This window comes from Symphodus melops (genome assembly GCF_947650265.1).
Source record: "Symphodus melops genome assembly, chromosome: 6".
Classification (NCBI taxonomy): Eukaryota; Metazoa; Chordata; class Actinopteri; order Labriformes; family Labridae; genus Symphodus; species Symphodus melops.
Genome location: NC_136696.1, coordinates 3,567,598 through 3,592,925, shown reverse-complemented (window position 1 = coordinate 3,592,925; position 25,328 = coordinate 3,567,598). Strand labels below are relative to the sequence as shown.

The following is a 25,328-nucleotide window of genomic DNA, read 5'->3' as shown; positions in this document are numbered from 1 at the left end:
ACGGTGGAAGATGGACAAAGACAGTGAAAGACGGACAGAGACGGTGAAAGATGGACAGAGATGGTGGAAGACTGACAGAGACGGTGGAAGATGGACAAAGACCGTGAAAGAAGGACAGAGACGGTGAAAGATGGACAGAGATGGTGGGAGACAGACAGAGATGGTGGGAGACGGACAGAGATGGTGGGAGACAGACAGAGATGGTGGAAGATGGACAGAGACGGTGGGAGACGGACAGAGATGTGGAAGACGGACAGAGATGGTGGAAGATGGACAGAGATGGTGGAAGATGGACAGAGATGGTGGAAGATGCTCAAAGATGATGAGAGACGGTGGAAGATGATCGGAGACAGTGAGAGATAATGAGAGATGGACAGAGATAGTGGGGGTTGGTGGAAGAGAGTGAGAGATGATGAGAGACAGTGAGAGATGATGAGAGACAGTGAGAGATGATGAGAGACGGTGGGAGAAAATGGCAATATGTGGAACAACACTTATGACAGAGAATGAACATGTTGAGAAAACCTCAAATAGCTCTTATCTTTCTCCTGTATATTTCTGGAGAAGACATGAACAAAAAACAAACTGCCTGATGCAACGCCTCAGGAAATCCATGCTCTGCTTTGAGGCGTCAGAAATGCCTTCCGAAAGTTTGAGCTGAGAGTAAAATCTGTTCCTGCTCATCTTGAGCAGAGTTCCACTTTGAGGTCTGATTTCTTTGTTGTTGCGTTAAACACAGTCTGCATATTATAACCAGTTGTCATTTTCTATAAAAATGAAATGATTTTATTTGGAAGTCAGGAAAAAATGTGTATCATTTAGAAGGAGATGTTTTGACTAATACTTTGTGGGCTGTGTGGGTACTTCCTGTTATTGGATGCTCACTGTAAAAGACATTACTGGTGCAGAAATGAGTTGCCCTTAAGGAAAGAAAAGAATTAGAAAAAACCCCCTGTGAGTGGGAAATGTGGATTGTGATTATCTGCTCCCTAAAACAGCACAGCGGTTCATCTCTCCAAATCGAAACAACACAGAATCTTGTGTTTCACTGCAAACACCTTCATGAGTTAATTACATATTAAAGTGTTTCAAGCTGCTCTTTATCTTCACATCTGTTCCCTCTCCAGTGAGGAGTAAACAACATATTTGTAGACTTTAGCAAAGCTGTGTTTTTTAAAATCACACTTGCCTTTTCACATATTTAAACAGCTTTTCACTTTATCTTAATCTGATTTAAAAACCTTTATTAATTAAATAAATTACATTATTTGAGATCAAAAGCTCAACTGAGTGCTGGTTTGAGCTCCCGCTCTCCCTATCATCAGCTTATTGTATAAAACAAACTTGTGTTCATGTGGATGAGGAAGAATTTTATGATGTAGTTTCATGATGAAACTCCACAAAATGTTTCAGATTTACCTCGTAATTAAATGCAAATCCATGAAGTGTCTCACTGAATGCTGAGACACACTGGACAATGATCATATCACAGTTATAGCTGTAACTGAAGAGGTCTGAGATGTAAAAGATTTCTTTAATTCAGTCAGGAAACAACCTTTCAGTGGTACAGTATATTCAATATGTTAAGTGTATTTCTAACTCTTGTTATAATCCAATATTGAAAGGCAAGCTACACCATGTGTAGTTTTGTTTTTCATTATAAACTGTTTACATCCCAGGTTTAAAAGCAGATTCCTCAGAGTGATTTAAAGAGGAGGGAAAACTGCTTCACCAGGTTTTTCAAGGTTGGCTTGTTTTTTTTGGGCTTTCAACGGTGCGCTCGGCCAAAGCTCCACTCAGGCAGGAAAACTGTAACATAATCAAAAATTGGATTAAGTCCTTTCATAGGTTGATGCTGAAGTATTCATCAAGTCATTATTTCTACTTCTAGTTCTGTGCCAAAGGAGGCATCAAGAAAAAGAGCATGACCCTCTGCACTCTGACAGAAAGTCGCTCCACACAGATTCAGACAAACAGTACCTTCATAGATTATTCTAGGGACAACTTTTAAAATCTCAAACAGGCAATCAGGATAAACTGTATGGTAATAAAGCACTTTCTATTAAAGCAGGAGTGAGGTAGCAGTGAGTAAGTTAGAAATAAATACCAGTTAATCATGTTTGACAGATCTGAACCTCAGATAGACTTTTTTTTTTTTTTTTGAGATATGAATATAACCTTTAAGGTTAATTAAGCCTTTGCTGACATGTTGAGTGTCGGCCACTTAAGAGTTTGTATCATCTTATTATATACCTGATGGTTTAAAAGAGTGAAGTGAAAAAAGTAAAGTGAAATTGAGTCAAATATTGATGAGCAACAAGCAGAATACTATGAATATAGTCGTGACTGAAAATAAGAAAAAAGCATTATCTGAAAAGGCTTCATTCCAACTCACTCTGATTTGACTGGATAAATAAATAAAACATATTCAGTGAACTTTTTGAAGCATGTTATTATACTGTAGCAGGAGTTTGAAATGATACAGGGCTTTCACACTTTACAACACTTCTGCAAAACTCCTGATGTTTCCACGAGGAGCTGCATGAGGGAACACAAACACTCGGACTGCACTCTGGAATCTGGAGAATTCACCTCAAGCCAATGAGAGAGGGTAGTGATGTTTATATCCTGTTACTGCTGCATGCTGCATCGAGTGCATGAAGGCATCCACACACTTAATTAAATGACTGCTTCATGTTTGATGTTCCTCAGTGTGTTGTTCCATTGAACTACAGGTGGCAATGATATGAAGGCAAATACTTTCATTATAGCATCTTATAGTGGACTCTGTTGCTTCATCTGCTAGTTATGCATTGTTCTGTTCTTTTTACATCATCGTGTACATTAAACAGACATGTTTGTGTTCGTCAACAACAAGAAAAAAGGACGTTTAGTGGTTGACTGGCAGACATGCAGAATTTATGTTTTTCTCCACTGTGTGTCTTATTGCATCGTCAAAATACATAACTGGAAAAGTAATTAAACAAGGCTTCATACATTTTTACTCTAACCAATTTGACTGGACTTAAATAACATTTGATGTTGTTTCTTTAAAACATAAATGCACTTTATGTCACCAGATTTGCAATGAACTCTGGATAAATCTCACTGTGTGCAAAGTGCATAGTTTACTTTTGAGAAGTTTGGAAAAAGTGTTCACACATTGTTTCTGAATGCACCACAGTTCTGTCCATGAGTGCAGAGTTTGGTTCTCAGGCTAAAATAAAAAGTGCAAGTGCAATAAATTGTGACTCAATCTAATCAGCAATTTATCAAAATACTTAGAATAAATCTAAAATAGCTGTTTAAAGTCGCACTACACCAACCACAAGAAATGTACATCTTTGAATAAAGCACATATCAAAAGGGTTTTTTTTGTGCCTCAGAATTGTTGTCTCTCCAGAGTTGTTATTTTACATTTTTAAGACATGTTTGTTTTTCTGGTCATGAAAAAGTTCCAGGGATAGACTTGGATTGCTGTTGGGGACTCAAGGTCACCGGGCTGTAAGACAGAACCATGTGCTTCTTACCCGGCCAATGACCTTGGGGAAAGGGGCTCTCTGGTTCTCAGTTATGATCACAGGTGGGACCAGCAGGGATCTCTTAGATCTGTGCGGGAGCGTCTGGCCAACACCCAGGATATCCTAAAACACAGAGAAGGGACACAAGGTTATTATTATTATAATTTCAGACATTTTTTTGTCCTGCAAAGTCACATTATCTGCCCCCTGTGTAGCTTTTACACCAACCATACAATGTCCAGAAATCACTTGTTATCGTCCTGTTAGACACTAGCTTAAACCTTACCATTAACATATAAACACACAGTAAGCAGTTCAGTCTGTTCTTCAGGATGTTGGAAAAAAAAAAATCGAACAGGCAAGTCAGTCTTGGAGTGATTCCAGACTTTGATGGCGTAGTTGCTTGTGTTGAGATCGCAAAAAAAAGGCTGAGCGACTGCATCTGTCACGCAGCACCACATGTTTTACTCCTTCAGAGAACAGAGGGGATATTTTCTCAGCAAAGGTGAAATAACTGTCTCTGTTGCTTTTACAACTTTTGGAATTGAGTTTGTTTGTTAAGTGTTGTTTTATTTAGTCAAGTCCTTGTGTTGTTTAAAGGGAAGGTGAGAAAAAGAATGAATGCTAGAAGAACACAGTGAAAAATAACAGTAACTCTGCTAAATTAGAGATGGAAATGGTTTGGCAAAGCTCTTGTACTGTTCATGCAGACAGAGCCAATTCCAAATGTTTGATTTTTTTTTTCTTTGCTCTTGAGAATACAATTGGATGATTTAATTTCATCACCAACCTTCTTGCTGTTGTAAACGAGAAAATGGTTGTTACTGTGTGATGTAGCCAGATTATTTCAGTCTTTTTTGTTTGTTCAGTGATAGCGATCGGGTCCCTCTGCTGTCAGAGACTATATGAACATGAAGCTAAAATCCTGGCTGCCAACAAAGAGGTGATGACCTGCAGGATGGACCGTCTGCTGACTGTCTGCCCACCTGGACACGAGCCTGGAGACAACATTCACCCCAATGAGTATGTACACAAAAGATGCACACGCTTATTAGACCCATCTTTGCATGAATCTTTTGAATCTATCCACATCTTATGAGGGACACATTGTACAAATCTGTAGGAGGTCTGATTGTTTTGTTTCCTTGACCTCAGATTGACTTTGACTTTTAAGAGCTTATACGTGGAGATAGACTCACACGGTCTTTGATGGATAAACCAACATATTGTTACCTGAACCTCCCGATAACCCCAAAAAAATCATCAGTGAGATCAGATGGAAAACCATTCCCTGCATTCTGCTTCAAAAAAAAAAAAAAATGACACAAAAAACACAGATTCTATTACACAACCTATATGCAAAGGGTTAAATGCACCACAAACTGCCCTGTTAAGTGACGTTTAGAGTATTTAAATGACCCATTACTCATTCATTTGGAGCAACACTGCCCAATAGTGCAGTTACAGTATGTGTAGAGAGAGTAAATAAGTTAGTCTGCTGACAGTTGGTGGTAACTGCGCCACATTACAGAATAGAGACTTCAAACTCAATTCATTCCAGTTATCAGTATATATACACATCCCTCTTGTATGATCTTGAAATAATCTTATATAGCATTCGGAAGTATAACTCTAACATCACCGAAATAATAAAGGGTTAAATCAGTGGCCAGCTCAACCCCGGCACAGAAGCACTAAATGTTTTAAACGGCTCGAGTCCCAAATTAGTATTTAGCATCAACACCTCGTGTCTGAAGAACGACATGTGAGTGATGGAGGGATGCAGATGTGTCTGTCCCTTTAATGGTCATGTGACTAACACCTTTAACATTTTGTATTGTATGTACTGTATTACTGACAGAACAATTGAGATCTTCCAAAGCTTGGGAATGCATCAAACTCTCCTGCTTAAATCATTTGCACATAGATTATGATTATTCTCTAAAGTCTGGTTTGATTGTGGGTGAACTAAGACACCATGTTTTGTTCTAACAACCAAATGAACACGATTTGAGTCCAGAGAGCTCTGATTTGCTGCTCAAACTGGCCTCTGTTCCAGGCTTACAGCGGCCTGGACTCATGAGTATTACATCCTCAAGCTTGTAAACAATAGTTTACTCTGCCTCTGTTGACTATGGCAGACACTGTTAGACACTGATATTTTCCTGAAGAACCTTTCAATGATAAAAAAAAGCAGAGATAGATAAATTCACGACAGATATCTGATCTGCACTATGTAACCACAGTATACTGTCAACACGAAGGCATTCAATGCTGAAGTGACAGAATGAATGATGAGTTAATAACCCCGGGAGTTGATAAAATAATAATAAAAAAAAAAAAAACACAATATGAAAGAAATATTCAAAGCCGGGTGTTTTTTGTGGATTCATTTCCGATGCAAGTAGTCCCTTTTGTCCTTCATCTTTTTCAGCCTACTCTACAACACCTTACTGATGTGCACTGTATCCAGATATAGTCTTGAGTTTGTGTGTGTGTGTGCTGTTTGCGTGTTTACTGTTCACGCTGCGTTTGGCTGACAGTGAAGCTGGCACCATTTTTACTGCTGTCATAATGACGGAACGAGAACAGGTAAGAGGAAAAAAAACGAAGCCATTTGTTTACAGCACAGAGGCGCCACTTTTACAGAGCGAGCAACACCAAACACACACACACACACACACACACACACACACACACACAGAGCTAACCCTCTCTCTCCTCCATTCCTCCACCCTTCCAAGCGACAAAGGTCAGACAGAACACAATGAAACAGTAATCATAAACACAAGCCGACCAGAACAAAGCAAAGACACAGCGAGCGGTCTCTGAAATGGCCACTCTTATCGAGCTCACTGGGGGATGACCTTCCAAATGTCAAAGTCTGAGATCCAAAACTGGACCTGAAGCGGTTAAACAGAACACTGCTCCTAACTGTGAGAGATTATTTGACCTATTTGGTGTCTAAAGAGCACGGTCAGCTGTGTATGTATGTGACCAGGTCACAAGCCAGTTCATGGACCTTAAAGTGCTGTCGGTAAAAATCAAGCCCGAGTCCGAGGTCTAGAGGGGATGAGCGTATCAATCCCATCATGCACAGGTCTCAGCTGTGTGATATGTGTGGAGAGGCAAACAGGCAGCACAGGGTAAATTTAGTGTCTGGATGTGGGGACTGGTGACAGGGGTTAGGTTCTAAGACAGATCATGCTGTCAAATCCACATCGGCACTGAGCTGAGAGACGGTGGATGATGGTGATTTAAAACCTATCAATGTTCTGCAGGAGGATCAGAATGGCGAGACACACTGACAGACGTGTTCAGGTGGACACCAGCCGTTTGTCCAGCTTCTCGTTACTCGGCATCATGGAGAGGATAATCTGCTCCTTTCGTCGCTCTCACATGATTGCACAACCTTCTCTTTTCTCGTAAAATAACTCTTAGAGAGCCCTGTGTCATTTCAACTCTCTTTAGAGTTTGCATTGCTCATCCGAAGCTTCCTTAGAGCTCCGTAAGAATCGTTTTTTATTGCCAAGTACATTTACATATACCAGGAATTTGTCTCGGCATATTGGTGAGAAAGAACAAAACAAAAAAAGTACTAAGTACTTAAATGAAATCAAATATGAGCTCCGTCAACCCTAATCCATCTTCGACACATTTTCTCTGCAAACTTTTACATGGCGAATAGCAGAGATGAAAGTGTAGAACAGCCAATGAAAAAGGTTTCAGCTGTTTATTTCGAGGGATTAAGGAGGTTTATGAAGGTCTGGATTGAGTGATCGGCAGAACGAGCTCTTTAGCGCCCTCAGCAGATTTATCCTGGGATTACTCCAACATACGTTTACCTCGTGATCTGAAACTTTGCCCATGTTAAGTATTCACATCCAGCATTGTAACACTATGTGTGGGTGTTAAAATGGGGATAAGAATAATAGGTCAACTTTTTTTTTAAATTAATTTGTCGGCTTTTGGTGCTTCTCAAGTTGAAAGATAAATGTACTTTTGTTTGCAGTTTTTCAGTATGTCTGGTTGTGGTGTTTGTCCCTGCATGAGTGAGGAAGAGGAGAGCCTTCATCATTGTAATCTGAAGCCAGAGTTACTGTGGCAGGGAAAGTCACGTCCTTGTCTATTCTGCCGTTTTCACTCTCAATGCTATATTGAGAAGTGTCATTACTCATTCGTGACGTGATGTGTAGGAGACCCGGTGAGAAATGGATTATATCAAGGCCAGGATCGGCCAGCAGTGACAGGGATGTACAGCTCGTCGATGTGGAATAAACTCCCGGATATGCAGCCGTGTCAGCCAATCAGTCACTTTACAGATCACACAGTTAACCTCACTTACAGTAAGTAAATGTGTGCATTATTCATGAGTATGTAAGTAAGTATAAAACAGCATAACACATTACACTGTTATCAACGAGCCACAAAAACCTTTTCTCTCAGTCATGCTAAACATAGGGAGACACCAATTATAATTTCAAACACTCAATTAGCTGGAATAAATAACACCTACCCAAGGTGATAATAACTACAAAGTCACTTTCAGATAGTTGTCTGGATGAACTGAATCATAATCCAGATGTACAGTAAGTTTTTTTTTTTTTTTTTTTAAATGAAGCCAGTGAAAACCACCTTTATAAGAAGGTGATAAGATAAGATACAACTCAATACACACCACAGATACTTTTAAAATCATTGGTGTGCTATATGGACAGATACTTTGTCAAGTCTAATTTAAGACCTGAAAGGCCATATTAAGATCTGCAGCTCAGTCTGTGGGGTCTGAAGTTGGGAACAGGAAGGTCCCCAGCTGAAGTCCCATTGCAGACATCAAGTAATGGACGTCGATCTGGTTGCTGGAGAGGTGCCAGGTCACCTCCTGAGAAAAGCCAGAGTGCCCTTAATCAAAACCCATCAGCTCTGGTGCTCTCCCTGGTGTAGCACTCGGACATGTCTCTTCATAAAGCAGGTCCTGTTTGTGTATGAGTATATCTCAGCCTATATGTATGACAAGCATGGCTCTCAATAACAGTGCAAAACCAGAATTCCTCCTCATTTCTCCACCAAAGAACATCATATTTAATGCTACATACACCACAACGTATTTCCTGTTTCTTCCCTTTGACACTTTTTTCTACTTTATTGTCTGTCTTATCCTCTGCTGACCTGAAAAAGTCATCATGTGATGATTCCTGTTTCCCTCGATTTCAGTCACAGCCAGCCTCTCTCTCTTCTGTGGCTTCTTCAGCACCCAGAAAGGAGGCTTTTAACTGAATCTAAAAGACGTGAGCATTATTTTCATCCTCTAATTTTAGCCTCTCTGCTTTTTGTGGTTGACTAATTTTAGGATTCATTCCCAAATTTGAACAGTTACTTGAATGCCCAGCCTTTAAGATGCCACTGAGTTGATCACCCAAAACACTGAAGATGAACAGAGTTTAAGTGGCACAGAGTACAAATCCATGTACTGTGGTGTAAAAGCAATGCTTTATTCAAGGCAAAGATTATCACCAGATCAGAAATGATGGGCTGCTTAAAGATCCATTTAAGCCAATAAGACAAACCTCATAACCAATATTTGAAAAGTGTTTGCTGCTACTTTTATAGCCAAATGCTTTTTCAAACAAATATTATTGTGTCTTATTCTTTGTTTTTTTTATGCTCACCTGATATGAGCCAACACATTTTCACAATTAGCACCGCTTGTTTGAATCATGCATATCAATTATTTTGTAGGTGAAGGTTTGTTTTTGCAATCTTGTAAATTAGAAATGACAGTAAGCTGTTTGGTTTTCCTCTGCAGCACTCACTCCCACACGTAAAAAGCTCAAACAAAAATGTTGGAGTAATAAGCAGATGCATTAAACCATTTCAGGAAAAGATGGAGGGTTTAGAGGAAGCAATATAACGAGAGGCAGACAACAGACAATTCAGTAAACAGATTAACAAATGACAGCTAGAGAAGGAGCAGAGGAAAAGATAGCGTGAGTGGGATGGAGACAGGGAGAGAAGATTATTTGTGTTGTGGTGTACAATATGAGATGTTGTGCTGTGGTTGCAAGATGTCACATCTTAGTCATCCCCAGAAAGCCTCCCTGAACACTGAAAGCTTGGTTATAGAAAATCTATTTGCCATTGCATGATGAGGATTCTTCCCAGGATGCAATATTGCATTTCATTCAGGACGTGAAAATGAATGAAACATAACAAAAGCAAAAATAAATAGGCTTTTGGACTCAAATTATTTTGGGGTTTATCAGTTTCAGTTGTTACGTTTGAATGGTGCCTGTAAATGTGCCGTGAAGGTAAGCAAATGCTCTGCATCACTGTTGTTCTGCATAAACAAACCAACACAACAGAGGAGAAACACACACACACACAAAAGGTCCATATCTTGGAGCTGCATTTGTTAAATTGAAATGCATTGTACCATTAATTCACATATTGATTGGTTGAATTCAGAGTCATTTATTCCTTTTTTTTTTTTTTGCAGAGTTTTACTCATAATAGGAATCATTCATCAGCTGCCTTTCTCCCTGTGGGCCTGTGTTACAGCAAACTAACAGCATCCACAGAGGTATTAAAACAGATTTGTGCAACCTACACTCACAGCACTTATCAATTATTACAAGCCAATATTTTCTGCCTTGATACTATAATTATGCCGAAACAGTCCACCATGGAAGGGTTCTGTTGTGTGTTCAAGAAGAAACGTGAGACGTTTGGCGAAATGCACAATCTGATTTTTACAGGAACACAAAAAAAGAAAGTTCATATTTTAAAACGTAGTTCCAAATAATAAACTGCTCTCTGGTGAAACAACTGAAAAGAGGTGATGATGATTCAAAGCTCAGAGCAGTCGGTGTTGTCAGCAGGGTCTTTCCCCAGGTCAATCCCTGGGCTTGTTGAAACGAGCTTCGAGTGAACGAGTGATTCTTCTGAAGATGCTGCTGTGAACTCGTGTTTGATGGACCACTTGAGACTGTGCAGGGACATAAGCAGGGACAAAAGATGTCTTGGACTCATTGGTCCCAAAGCTGGAGGAGCTGCTGCAGATTCATTGATAGTGAAATAATGAGAGTGTTTAAAAAATCCTGCCTGATAGGAAGACATCTTAAATAGCTTTAGGATGTTTTCCTCTTTGATGGCGTATGCAACAATCTTTTATTCAGACTGTTCTTTCCTCAGCTGGATTCATGCTATGTGACTGTGCATGCTCTGCAATAGACAAATAAGAACTACTCAACTTTAAGTCAAACAGTCACTATCTACTCACAGATACAGGACATGATGAAGCTATAATATCTGATCAGTTTGAAGTCAATGAACGCCACTCTTCTAATACTTTCAGTATGCAACTATTATTCTTTGAAACTCGGATACTAAGAGCTGGAGATGAGTTGTTGTTATGGATCTGACAATGAAACTTCATGGCATGAGTGTTTGTGTAATTCTGAAAAGTCAAGAAGTTTTTGTTGTTGTTTTGTTTTGTTTTTTAAATTTAACCTTTATTTAACCAGGTTGGTCGCATTGAGATTAAAAACTTCTTTTACGGGGGAGACCTGGCCAAGTCAGGCAGTGCAGAGAATATCCATTACCCCCTAACACCAACACAAACCCTGAATGTGGAAACTAAAGGAATGGAAGAAATGTTGAAAGTAAATAGATGCATAGATAAATATATAAATAACAGTTAATTTCTATGATTAAGCTCTATGATCCATTGCAGAACCTCTCATGAGGAAGAATTGATTATAATATCACAGCTGTAAATGAAGAGAAACATTCAGGACTGAAAGGCTTGCTGCAAGCTGACATCTCAATCTTCTCGTCACTGCCACAATAGAGGTGGGAAAGACAATAAATTTTTGTGAAAAGTCAAAAATTTGATTTGAATTAAATTAGCGTTTTAACTTAGTAGAATGGCAACTAGAGCGACAAGGAATCCAGCCACCTTGAATCCATGGAGCCATTGATCCATGTTTTTTTATTTTATTTTATTTATTTATTTATTAAAAAAAAATTTGGGGGGGGCTTTCTGTGCCTTGTGAGGTGGAAATCAGGGAGAGAGAGGGGATTGACATCTTGGAAGGGAGCCATAGGCTAGACTCGAACCCGGGCCGCCCGCCTCTGTACATGGAAACCAAATCGACACCCAAAGATTCCCAACCCTACTAACCAATCACCTCTGTCCTCATATTGTAATAACCCGGGAAAGATAAGCTCATGGACAACCCAAGTGTCTCGGCCGTCCGTTGTCCTCATTTTTACAGTTGCACTTGGTTTCTCCTTCCATGAGTGTGTTGTTGTTTTACCTGCATCTGTCTTTCTGTGTCTGTGTCAGTACAGGTGTGGTACTCCATCACTGCACTCCTCCTGCCAATGAACTTGCAGACTTGGGACCCATCGGCTCAGAAAGCTTCTGCAGAATAAACACCCAGCCAGCCTCTCCTCACCACTCTTTTCCACGTTGTTTAGTTGGACAGTGTTGTAGTTTGCAGTGGCCAAACGTAGTTGTTGGAGGAGGGCTTTTTCTCCTTTCTGACTCAAAACAACTTTTAGGTTGACCTCAGCATGAACGTTCATTCGGGACCACAGTATGTCTATCTCACTCAGCCATGCTCTCAGCTTCTGCCACTGAGCTTCTCTTCACCTTCACACTCACCAAATAAATGATATTTAACTCTTGTGATTTCTGCTTTGGGGCTCATGACCCACACAGATTTAAAACAAGTTGTGAGGAAACTCACTCAAAATCAATATTTGACTTGTTTGACATTTCTGTTAGACTTTACCATCCATTTAGGCCTTTGGTTAGCATATATTAATATGGAAATTGCTAATAAGCACAAACCAAAAAGCATAACTGAAGCTGATGGGACTATCATTAACATGGCTTACGTGTGGTTTTTACATGTTCCCCATGGGGGCATAGATGAAAAGTCTGTTGCCAAGGTAACACCCACATGGACTAGCTAACCAAATAACTGTGAGTGAGATGGACAAACAAATGAGACGCACATCATGTCGAAAGGGATGGAAACATTAATTAAGCTCGAGCTGCAGGAAAAGAAGCAGCAGGACTCTGAGCTGCGCAAAAGGAAGACAGATGATCACTGAATAAATGAAGAGAACTCTGACTATATCTGGAGTCCAGGGAAACGTTTCCTCATCAAATTAGTGTGAACGGACTAACCAGTGGGATAATCGAGGTAGATGCAGGATATGAATGGGGACAATGGTGCTGATTCAGGTGCACAGAGTTTTCAAGCAGCTGATTTGCTGGGCGCAGAAACACTTTTCTGTATAGGCTACACACAAAAGGACACATTTGCAGAGAAACAAAGCTAAGTACTGGGGTGCAGGCTTGCTGGCCAGGCTTCCACATAAATTAGAGCTGGCCCGTAATTCCTCATAAACCATACCCTGGTTTGTTTTTCTGTCCTGTAGAAATCATCGCATGCACTATGATTAAAAACATGAGGTAAGGCGAAAAGCAAACTTTTTTTGTGACTAATGTTGTGAAGAAGAACCAAAGCTTAAAATAAGCACAGATCTTCAGAAATATTCTTAACCTAAGGCTGCCTGGAGAGAAAGAGACAGAGATCATCTCTCCGCATTGCAAAATTATATTTAAAACATTTCAGTACCAACATGTTGCCAATATGTTGCTGCAATTTAGACTCTGTGCAAGTTATCCTGCAATGTTTGGTCACTTCAAAAAAGAAAAGGACTTCTATTGTGGTTGCCGTGGTGTCGAACAGCTACCAATTCATTGAGTTCTAAGTTTAAAATTCAATACTGACTATATAATTAAGGAAACATTGGACACTCTGCTTCATTCAAAGTGTAAAATGAGTGAATTCTTTTGGGACAGTTTTTACTTTTATCACCAATTTTGATTTGTATGACTCTGGATCAATAATCCAGACCCTTAAAGGTCCCATATTTTGCCCTTTTGGGGGTTCATATATTTAATTTATACATCTTCTACAGTACGTTACAATTATAACGTTTGAAAAAAGTGTCTGTTTTCATGTTTTGCAGCTCCATGCAGCGTCTCTCATCTGCCTGTGTTTGCAACGCTCTGAATCCCCCCGATCAGGGTCCCTATGTTGGCCTAGTCTCATCTGATTGGTCGGCCCTTCCGCTCTGTTGTAATTGGTCAGTCACTCAGCATGGCTGTTACATGGGCGTGCAGCACGAGCTCGGTCTGACTAAAACGAGCTAATGGGCTTGGATCAGTGGTGCCACACTGGCAAATTTCATTCAGGGGGGCTAGGAACTGAGCGTTACATGCAGCCACTGTTACTGTCAACATGAGGACTTAGGAGAGGACATGTTTCCACTGACTATGAATTTGTGCACTTAGATGTGCCTAATCATGCCCAAGACGCCTGGAAAACACACTAATGAGCATATATAACCAGAAAAAGAAGAATATTTGAAAATTAATCATCAAACATTTAACCCTAAAAGTCTGCAGACAGATTTAAAGCTGTGCTCAGTGCCTATTGCCACTTGCAACAGTGTTAGAAACAAACATCTCTGGTGATGCTGATGACATGCTCGTAGTATTGGCAGAGCCCTGCAGCAGCTGCTCTTCTGGGCTCCTTCATCTTTCACACATCCCTCTTTACTAAATCAATTACTCTTTCAGCTCCATATATGGTTCTCTGGTGGATGTTACATCGATCACCTTCTCTGTGCAGCCCCCAAGTCTTTTCTCACCAACTCTCTCTCACTTCTGCATCTCTTAAAACAAAAGAAATTGGAGCAAGAGCATCACTTAAAGATTGCGTATATATGACTTTCTGTAATCTTGTGTTATGTTGTATGGGTGTGTAAAACGGACGCAGAATGCAAACTGGTGGTAATTAAGATTGCAAGAGTGTGGCTCACATTTCTGAGTGATTAGAATTCATTAACATACAGTATGCATGAATATGGCTGCCAACAGATGCCTCTGAACATTTGATGAATTTCATTTTTAATGTTTTTAATTTGCAATTAGGATGTATAAATGTGTTGTGAGCAACATCCAGTGCCTGTGATTGCATCTCTGAGCAAGCTTTCCACACTAATCTCCCCACTTTTCTTCTTTAATAAAAACAAAGTTTATTTTGGGGGGTAATAAACTAATTGGATGAAAAATTAATTAAATGCAATTTAGACCAAAGTCATGTCTGAAGAGAAAGTTTGATTCTCAGTAGTTTCTTACCACATGTCGAGTCAGGAAATGAAGGCTGGAGGTGGATTCATAAATCTTTTGTGAAGGATGGAAAGAGTCAGGCATACAGGGGTTGAAACTGCTATTACGCTCCTGATGTCTTTTATCTGTCTGTGGCAGCGTGTGTTCTGCAGACTACAGACTAACTCTCATTTTAAACAGTAATTAGCAGTTGCAGAGATTTCACACAGGTGCATGAATCTGTCATCAGTAAAATATAGTGTGCTGCATGGGAGCTTTCAAACTGTTGAATGTTTAACACTTAATCACTACATATCTACCATAAATAACCATGGGTTAAGTAATATTCAACTTTGACTCTAAAGTCATTTTAACTACGATGTAGAAGTCATGAAAGAGCGTCTATGGATCCTTGTTTTTGGCTCTGTTCCCTCAGTCACTACAGCCAACCCTCCTTTCTTCACAGTGAACGCAGATATCACAGGGGTGTAAATATCACACCATGAACCGTCGTTCAGTCTGACTGTATGTCTTATGACGCCTGAAAAACGCCGAATGACAGGACTCATGACATCAGCCGCCTTTTTGCTTTTGATGCAAAGACTGAAAACAAGCTGACTAAAAATCTTTGTCACAGGGGGGAAAATGTTTGTTATGTGATTAATCTGTGTAAGGACAGTTGGCTTTATAGTTTTAAGGAATTTTGTGCAGGCATTGGATTTGTGCTGTGACTTGAATTTGTGGTCTCTTGGGTTGTCCAAAAAAAAAAAGAAGAATTCAGTGAACCTTTGTGTACTGTAGTGATTCTTTTTCTTTTAATCATGACATTAAAGGAACTACAAACGGTCCCTTTTATTTCCTTTACAGCCCTTTCATCCCAACAAACTGACTGAGCAAAAGGCTTCAGCTAACAAGAGGCAGCAGTAGTCGTTAAATGTGACATGGGAAGAAAGCAGAGCGAGTGAAGTACCGACGTTGTGTACAGTCACCAGTTAAATGTGTGTCACTTGCAGACAGGCAGAGAACATGGGAGAGAAACAGTGATACGTTTCCTCTCAGGTATGATCTGCAGAGTGTTTGCTGTGAGCTTATGATCGAGAGAAATGCCCCACACAGAATAACAGGATGAGAAAATCCCAAAATAAAGAAGGCAGTGTCTGTGCAGACAAACACAACCCAATACATTCTCTTATTATCATATAATGGATCACATAAGTGAGATAAAAAATGTCAATCATCTATTTTGGAGGGGAAAGAATCCTGACCTCTGACATTTTACACATAAATAAAGCAGAATCAAGTATATCCTTTTAATGTCTCTGGGACTGCCTACAATCTTAGAAGCATAAGTCCTACACCGGCTGTGTTGTTGTTGCAGCTGTGTTTACATTGTGTTTACGAACAGATGGGACGTCCGATTCCTTCTTGGGTATAAAAGCTGTTTTAGTTAAGGACTAGAGAAAAGAAGAAGAACATAATGACAGCTTATTTGGATTTTACGTTGGCCTTTTCTGATGACGGTCATTTTGTGTCATGCAGCGTGAAGCTACAAGCTAACTACAGTGTGCTAACATTAGCTTGCTGAAACAACAATACAGGCCACAGGCAATTCTGAATTTGGATAACTTTGTACAACGCCTGCACTAAACTCCTTTGAGCGAACGTGAGTGAAGAGGGGGAGGAGGTGTTTCATTGGAAGAGAGCAGAGGCTCCTCTTTTTTTAAAGTTTTTATTGGTGCTCACAGAGAGTCGCACGTTCTTCCTCCAATAGTATTTCAAAGAAGTCGGTCTGTGTCCAGGAGGGATTTAACAATTTACTCAACTCCCAGTACAATTCATGATTCTGGGTTCATGATACGATTCTTTCACGATTTATTTTACATAATGAGACTGAACAAATATCATGAAAAAAAAAAAGATTTCTTTATTTTTTTCATGAAAAAAACAATGCACCTCGTAATCTCTCTGGCTCCTGCACTCGTTTGGGCTAGTGGGGCTACAAACCCGCCTGTTAGTGTGGTTTGGCTTTACAACTGCCATGATACCGCCTGCCTGTTACAACCAACCGCATGACGCTCACAATATTACTGCGATTCATTTTTCAGAGTACCGGTGTGAATCTTGACACCTTTGAATCGATTTTTAACTTCCTCACGATTAATCTTTACATCCCTAATGTCCAGCGTATTTTTCCGTACCAATATGAGCAAGTGAGCAGGTAGTTAAAATAAGTTCACACCTTTGGGTACCCAGTGTTTATAATTATTGTTTCCTTGATATTGTTAAGGTATTGACATTGTGTTTACACTGGTTTTATATTGAAGTTTTAATTTTGTTTTTGTAAGAGCTCAGTTCCTGTTTGTCGCCTGTCAAAACTCAATGAAGTTAGTGCCCCTGAACAGGAAATAATGTGTTTTAAATTGGTTGTGTTTGTACTCCAACTGAACTGATTAATGAGATTAAAGATGTTAATTAATGAGCTTGATACATGCTGGTACCGGACTTTGTTTTCTTCAGACGGAGCCTGGCTTGACCTTTTCATTAAACACTTCTCTGTGGTCAGGTAACCTACTGCTGGTTCTTAGGAGTTGTGTTAGCGTCATCACGAAAATCTTGGCAAGAAAACTAATTAGTAAAAAAAAAAAACATTCTCTGGTATTAACCCAGGGGCATTGCTATTTGATCAAGGGTACATTATGTCCTATTATGCTACATTAGAGCGACCTTTTCAAGCTTTAATGAAGCGTAACCTTTTCAGCGGTGATGTGTTGAAAATAAACAAGCTGGTTTTAAACATAATGACCTGAACACGACATGCACAACACTACACATGCACGCATTAGAATTAATTGTTACTGACCCTGAGAGTGTGCAGCGAGTGACCTGGCAGTCCACCGACTTCCACCTGTGCCGTGTCATCTGCGTGTGCACTGAGCCCGTGAATGAACAGGACCGGCTCGCAGGCGAGGACTTCTCCTTGAGCAACCACATTCAGATCTTTATCCACAAGGAAGCTGGGGTCTGACACCTCAAACTTCACGTCCTCGTTCCCCTCACAGTCATCGAACTCAACTAGAAGACACAAAAAGAGCAGAGATGTTAGGCCTTTGGACAGAACATAAACTGCAACCAGGAGAGATGTCAACAATCTGACCTGCGAGACACAGTCGCAGGTTTTTCATGCAGTGTAAAGAAACATCGTCAAACAAGGGGTTGCCAAACAGTTCACAAAAACGTAATTCTCAGACTTAAAGAAATGCCCTGAAGACAAACAGATACCCTACAGCGAGAGTAGGATGTTCTGAGCACTCTGTCAGCCAGGTTACAAAGATCTGTATTCATGAGCCAGCTGTAACATTTATGAGAAATTGCATAACGTGCAACAGCTTCAACTCTTATTAATATGTCTTATGCAGGCCTGTTGCATTCGCTGCAGTCGCACCCAGTTAAACGTTAAAGGGGAGGGAGGAAAGGATTTCGGGTGCATTGGAGGGAAATTGTCACCTCAGAGTTTTGTGCGCGTACGTGTGCATGTGTGAGCTTGTCTTGTCTGACTGAGCGAGGTACCGCCAAGTACTCTACCAGGCTTTATCCCTTCTGATCATGTTCATCCTCTTTTTATCTCTCTCACACACTCCCTTCGGTGTCAAGACATGATCCCCATGTCCCCCCCCCTCCCCCCCCCCCCCCTCCCTCATCCTTCCCCTCCTCTTTACCTCACCCTCACTGTGGTGCTTCCTGCTGTTGTGGATAGTTGAGTGAGGTGTTTGAGAGACATGCACACTTTGTAATACTCTAACAGTTCAACTCTTTTGATTAGTCAAAAGATTTATTTTATTTTTTATTATTTTGGCTCCTCTCTCTTTGCTCTGTTGCTGTTTGTGTAATACTCTTACAGTTCAACTTGTTCAAAATACTTCCAGCCGTGTGTTGCTTTGGATAAAAGTGTCTGTTAAATGAAGTATAAAACTACAACTGAGTGCAACGTAAAAAAACCCCCAAAAAACCAAAATGATAGATAGTAGATAGAAATCAGTTTGATTTATGAACACTCTTCATATGAAAAATGAATTATATATAAATGAACATGTAGGGAAAATGTGTATTTTTAAAGTGATATTTCAGAGCCAGCTCAGATTCGTTATCAAACAGCACATCTCAAAAGATGTGCACTGTTTGAAAATGAGCCATCTAGTGGTCATTTTAGACCTCTTTAAACAAGTATTAGCTTTGCACTCCTACTAGCTACAGTTCAGTAGTTGAGCTCTGAACCTACAATGAAAGTACGAACCCACAGCCCGTGAGTCGAGCTGCCAACCTCAGCTGGTCACCAACAGACTTTTATCAAACCTGCACACAACAAGGTTTACTTACTGAACAATATACATTAGTTTCTCCAAATGTATGATTATGAGCTAATGAGGGAGAATAGCACTGTTAAAACAGCGCCACCACTGGTCTGCATTATGCATCCCAGCACGGCTCGCGGTACACAGGGGGGATTTTTCAACCACATCAGGGCTTGTATAATGTTTGATGGTGGCGGTTGCAGACGATAATTATGGTCTGAGTTTTAGCATTTCATGCTGGTATACTGGTGAAACTAGTATTGTATATATAGAACATAGCCAATGATTGAAAATAGGAATTAAAAGTGCATCTTATACACCATATTTCACAGCAGTTTGTTTTCGCGGTCAGTGGCAGCGAAAGTCATTTCTAATTTAAAACCACTTATGCTCTTAGACACGAGGCAGAATCTGGCACTCCCCAGCATGTAATCTAGAGCTAATGTTTTTCATCTGTCTGATATCAGAGTGAATTTTGATGTTAGTGTCAGATCTACTTTAAATTATAGAGTTTGTTTGACTGTGTTGTACACAGACCAGACGTTGTTTGGTTGTTGATTTGTGTAAGAAGCACAAACTATTGGTTTCAAAAGGATTCTCTGAGCAGTGTTTCCCCTGCTGTTACTTCTCAATCTGGTTAGTGAAAACTTCAGCATCAGAACCAAAAGATACATTATCTTTAAACTTATATAAAGGTTTAAATACAAATAAATGGGGTTAACGTTCAAAGAGGTCAGGGTAATATTTATTTGATATCACGCAAGCCAAACTGTCTGGGAGAATTTCAGTACTGTTCAAAGCAAAGCAGGTTCTGGATCGTCACTCACTCCACAATCTGTACTGTTCATTAATTTTCTCATATTTAAATGACTGCAGAGGTTTTGCACATACCAGAGTTCACTACATCCACTTTTCACACTTCAAGAATGAGCCGGAAGGATAATTCACAATGTCAGATATAAAGATCAAAAACACTCATTATTCATACAGTCAAAACTATTAAAGTTAGCAGATCCCAAAGAATTCAAAACAGCACAAAAAATGTCCAAGGTGTTGGGGTTTTCAGGAGCCTCAACAATCTTTGCTCATTTGTCTTCCATCGTACCAGCATCAAGTGAAAGGGAAAGCCGAGCGATGGCCCGAACTGAAACTAGAATTAAAGCACTCATTTAGTCACGTTAACCTCTTTGACTTTTTAGTCTGGCTTATTATTTTCCTTTCACTTCCTCTTTTCTTCCTTCCGGTATTCTCTCTGTAACCTCATCCAGATGGCCGAAAATATTTCATCCAAAGGAAAGAGTTTACTATTTCTGCTGCATGATGAGGGTACAGAGAGAATACAGGAGTGAAGAATAGAGGAGGGAAGAAAAGAAGAAGGGAGGGGAAAATAAAATGCCAGCAAAGGCGAGGCCTCAATGGACACAGAGGGAGAACTACAAAGTCAACAAGCTACTCTCGAGGGAAACAAGGCTCCATCTTCATAACCAACTCTCCCTTCTAAGCCAAAGCATGAAAGATGTGTTCATTTCCATTCCCATTACAAGCCTCAGATTTATTTCAATAACACGAGCGCGCTCTTTAAAGCCTGCAAATTGCAGCGCCAAAGAGTGTCAGTAGCATTTCAAAGGCAGCCACAGAGTGTTTGATGGTATTCTAATGTTGTCAGGTTTTGGGGGATTCAGAGGACAGCATGGTGAGCTGGCCGCTTTGAAGTCAGACAACAATGACAGAATGCAACTTACCCCACTCAACAGACCATTCACTCACTCTCTCTCTCTCTCTCTCTCTCCGTGGTACAGGGTTGGAAAAACTCCACAACATGGATTAGGGCCACACAAATCCAGAACTGATGACTCAAGAGCCTCTAGCACTTTAGGCGTCATCGTCAGCCTCTATGGCAGAATTCATAAAATGTATATATATATATATAACTGATTGCATAATCACCACGACAAAGGATCAGCCAAATGTTCAGAGCATGGTGAATTCTCCATTGCAAAAACTGTCTGTTCACTAGCTGTGTTTCAATAAACACACATACTGTACACTAAACCATGTCATTAATTATTTATACTTTACCCAAATGCTGAGATGACTATTTAGAAAAATCAATACGGCTTTTTGTGCGATTACAGGCCAAACAACCTGATTTTCAGAGAGCGTCTCATTGGGGCTTTCTGTTGCTATAGGTTACGAAAGTTGGCTTGTCACAACCGAGAAGTGAACTTTAAGTTGCGTAAACTTCTCTGTATATAATATTTCCTTTAATTCAAAAACATTTCACCAAGTAAACATAAAAAGAAGATGTAAAGGATTTATGACCGGGCTTAGGCTGCAGCTCTACAGCGAGAAACTTTCAGATTAGTTTGGCGTCCAGCAAAGAAGCTGACTAGGCTGCTATCAACCTCAAAATGATGTGATCAAATATACTGTAAAGTGTCTTCAGTATGTCTGAAATGTGCATCTGATACGTCTCCGAAACAGACAGTGTGTCTGAAAATCCCTCAATGAAGTTAAAGAATTGTCTCTGATTACAGAATCAACCGTCTGCAGTTCGGTCATTCCCTTTGCCTTTTAAGAGATGCAACAAAAATCCTCCATTGAGCCTATTACAAAGACTAAATCTAATCAGATTCATACACCTCTGTGAACTTGATTTCCTGCCTCCTAATGATGAAGCAATCTATTTTGAACGCCGACATTATCAAAGCGTTATTTACATCGGCTTCACTCTCTTTGTCAGCCACAGATATTGGATTTTTTTTCCCCCTTATCTGTCAGACACTAAAGTTTTCTTTGAGGTGTTTTGAAGACAATTTTCTGTCTTGTAACTAAATGTCAAGTCTTCATGACGGGAGAGATGGGAATCACAGCAGTAATCTCAAAGGTGGCAGCGCCGGTGTGTTTGAGCTGATAGCTGCTGCGTCGAACCAGATAGAGTGTGCACAGCCTCATAAAAAAGGCTCAGGAGAATACCTGCCTGAAATAATCACCTGGCATTAGAGGGGTAGGCGTTTTTGAAAATGTATTTACACCCTGAATTGCATTTAACCCTGGAGTATCCTATCACAGATATGTTTAGGACCCCTTGTAAGAACTCAGACAGATTAAACCGGGTAAGGAGTCTTTACAGGAGAATCCCTCTCCTTGGGGTTAACAGATAACTCACCTTCACTTTAACTTTCGCCACTCTTACTGTTCAAATCATACATGAGATAAAAACTCATCAGATCAGGCAGAAAGAGTAGAGTGTCCATACCTAGCAGGGGAGGCAGTGTATCTGGAGATTGCCAGTGTGGTCTGTACACACTCACAGGTATGCATGTGTGTGTGTGTGTGTGTGAGTGTGTGCTCCAGCGGCCCTTGATCATACTTTAATTGGCTTAAGTCACCACTGCAGCAGACAGCAGTGCCACACATCAAAGCACAGATCCGTTTTGATCTGACACAGAGCGGCACAGTTTTCATGTGGACTTCTGAAGGTCAGTCGAGCATGCTAACTACCTGGAAACATGTTTGTTGCCTCTCTGCACGTGCAAGCCGACTATATAAGTCATTATGCCACTTTGAAGCTGGGCCTGAGTTAGGGAGCGTGATGTGCTGTGTGGACTATGTAGTGTCATATAGTGTTTCTCACAGAATGACGAGATATCTGGGCGGTGAGGTTGGTCGAGGGATCGACATTATTTATTTTTCTTACTCTTGTCTTGAGGTATATTTTAATATTTGTTTTGTATTTATATCACTTGTCTTCCCTCTAAATTAACACAGTTTTTGTTTAATCTGCTCAATTTATCCACAAACACGCAGCGAACCCATTTTGACAAGTTTTACTCGATGTTCTGTTATTTATAGGTTTCCATTACAGTAGACTTGACATACAAAGATTGACCTCACTGAGTGGCTGCTGGACTTTCCTACACATGTTGCCTAAAACTACCTCTGAAAGGTTTATTTGTATAAGTGTGCTCCGTCTCCCTAAGGCTGGAAGAGCACAGTGCATACACTATATCATTCTTATAATTATGTTTGATGACAGCTGAAGAGAGTCGAGCACATTTTGCTTTACATAAGAATGAGAGATGGTCATGCAGTTTGGTAGACAAAAAGGACATACACGTAACTTTGTCTCCTAGTGTTTAAAATAGGTACTGTACATTTTTAAACATTTTAAAAAAACCCTTTTAAAAATGTCAGTTTGTGTTTGGCTTTTAGTAACACACTTGTACAGGAAGTGAAGATTATTTCAACCAATCAACGGACTGCAGCGTGACTGGCTCCGCCCTTTAGGGTTCGATCGGTACGATTGGAAGCCCAACAGAAAAAAACCCTTCTCAACTTTTGAAAGCGTAAACGGCAATACATGTGTACTGTACTGAACCGGACTGAACCAGACTGCTTGGTGGAAACGGGGTTAATGGGAGCCAGCGAGGCATTTGATTGATACTTTCCATTTTGGACCTCAGAGTGGTGATAGGTCAGAGATTATACAGCATCAAAGCAGCGAGAGATGACAGCTCCTGTTCTTAATGATTGTTGTTTGGGTTTACAGGCTGTTGTTGCGAGTAAAACAAACAGGATATGCTGGTTAAAATTACCAACCCTGACGTTCACAATAAGGAAAGCTGTATATCTCTTAAAACCCACAGGGACATGCATGTTAGTCCTTCACATACTACGGCACCAACCAAAACAAGTTTTTCAAATGAACACTTTTTGTAACTGTTCATTCAAATAAAGTTAACTGCATTCAAAATTCATAAACGTGAAGTATTCACTTATTCAACTCTTGATCAGAGCAGAAAAGTTATCTTTCTACAAATTTGGTCGACATGGGTCCAAGTTTCTTTTTGACATTCATTGTGTTGTTGTTGTTTCTCTTCTTGTTCTCTGTCAGGGTGCACAATACATTTCAGCTGAGAGAAAACAGCATGCTAATTATAACACAGTGTTTCCCTTGAGTGTTCTTACAAATAACAGGGCTGTAAAATGTCACTGTCAACTTATGCCCTCAGAAAAATACTTCTATTGTTAGAAGTCGATCCAGAATTTCCTTTTTTTTTTTTTTTCCAGTATAAAGTACAATAAAACTGTCAAAACAGGGGAGAAGTTTCGCTGTGCAGCACTGACATTCTTGAAATTATTTACTTGAGGTTCAGAGATTGTGTTGAATCACCGGCTTAGAAATGTGCAAAAGCTGATTATGATAAGCTGGCACTTACAAAATAGATCAGTCAGTTACAGCTTAGCAGCTGAGTTGAAGTCATTCTACAGTCTGCACACAGTCAAAGCTATCTGGTTCCACAGCCTCTTTTGAAAATCAAAATCTGCATCTCCTACCATGAAAAGGTTTTGTTGGTGCTGTGCTAAAAAGAAGCGTGTGGTTTAGGAGCAATCGGATGGTTTGCTTTCTTACACAGATCTGTGAGGCTCCTTTTTGTCAAAGTCAACAACACGAGCTGGTTCATTCTGTGCTGTTTGAGTCGACTGTGTGATTCTCTTTTGGTAAACTGAGCGTGCTGTTTGACTCTATCCGCTGCTGTCAAAGAGTGTTAAAGAAACAGAGGAAATGAGAGAGTGAGCAAGAGACAGAGAGAGTCATTATGTCGAATAATGAGGGGCAGCCCGGTACCATCTCACTCCAGGCTCAGGGTGATCCTCTCGGTTATCGCCCCGAGTAACAGCACGTCCACCTTAACAGGACAGGAAATGTGGGACGCTGCGGCACACGCACAACCACACATTTTGAACAAAATAATGAACCTACTACTATTTTATTGGAGTCTCATTTAGAGCTGACTCCAGAGGTCTTTTCAGGTGTAATTGATACTTAAATGGCACAGCATGAACTGGCTAATGGTCACATAGTTAAACAGTTAGCCTTTCTCTCAGTGTGTGACTGAAATATCATCTGAGACAATAAAGCAGTGACACATCTTCTCTGTTATCAATATTCAACATGACTAGCTAAACATTTTACATTTATGCTCGCGGCTCAGTGACACTGAGCTAAATGCCAAGTCATCATGTTAACTGGCTAGAATCATAATAAAAACTAACATTTTAAGTTGCTATGGTTATATAGGATGCATGTGTGCTGTGTTATCCACATCCCACACTCTGGAGCCAATCGAGCCCTCTCTTGTCAATGCTAATGTTTCCACTGCACGCACTGTGGAATCTGCAAGATGTGTATTAGCACGCAATCGCTTGGTTTTTTTTTTAAGACAAAGCACACATGGGATTATTTGAATACTATGATTT

The 25,328-nt window shown here is 40.1% G+C and overlaps 1 protein-coding gene across 1 annotated transcript in view; it reads right to left on the bottom strand.

Annotated features, from left to right (window-relative positions):
- The window catches only part of cdh13 (cadherin 13, H-cadherin (heart)), a 340,521-nt gene that overhangs the window by 205,864 nt on the left and 109,329 nt on the right, over positions 1-25,328 (bottom strand). Inside the window, exons 3-4 of the mRNA XM_079346024.1 lie at positions 17,576-17,787; positions 3,531-3,644 (exon numbers count right to left, since the gene is read on the bottom strand). Of these exons, the coding sequence (XP_079202150.1) occupies positions 3,531-3,644; positions 17,576-17,787 (326 nt within the window). The remainder of the gene's footprint in view (positions 1-3,530; positions 3,645-17,575; positions 17,788-25,328) is intronic.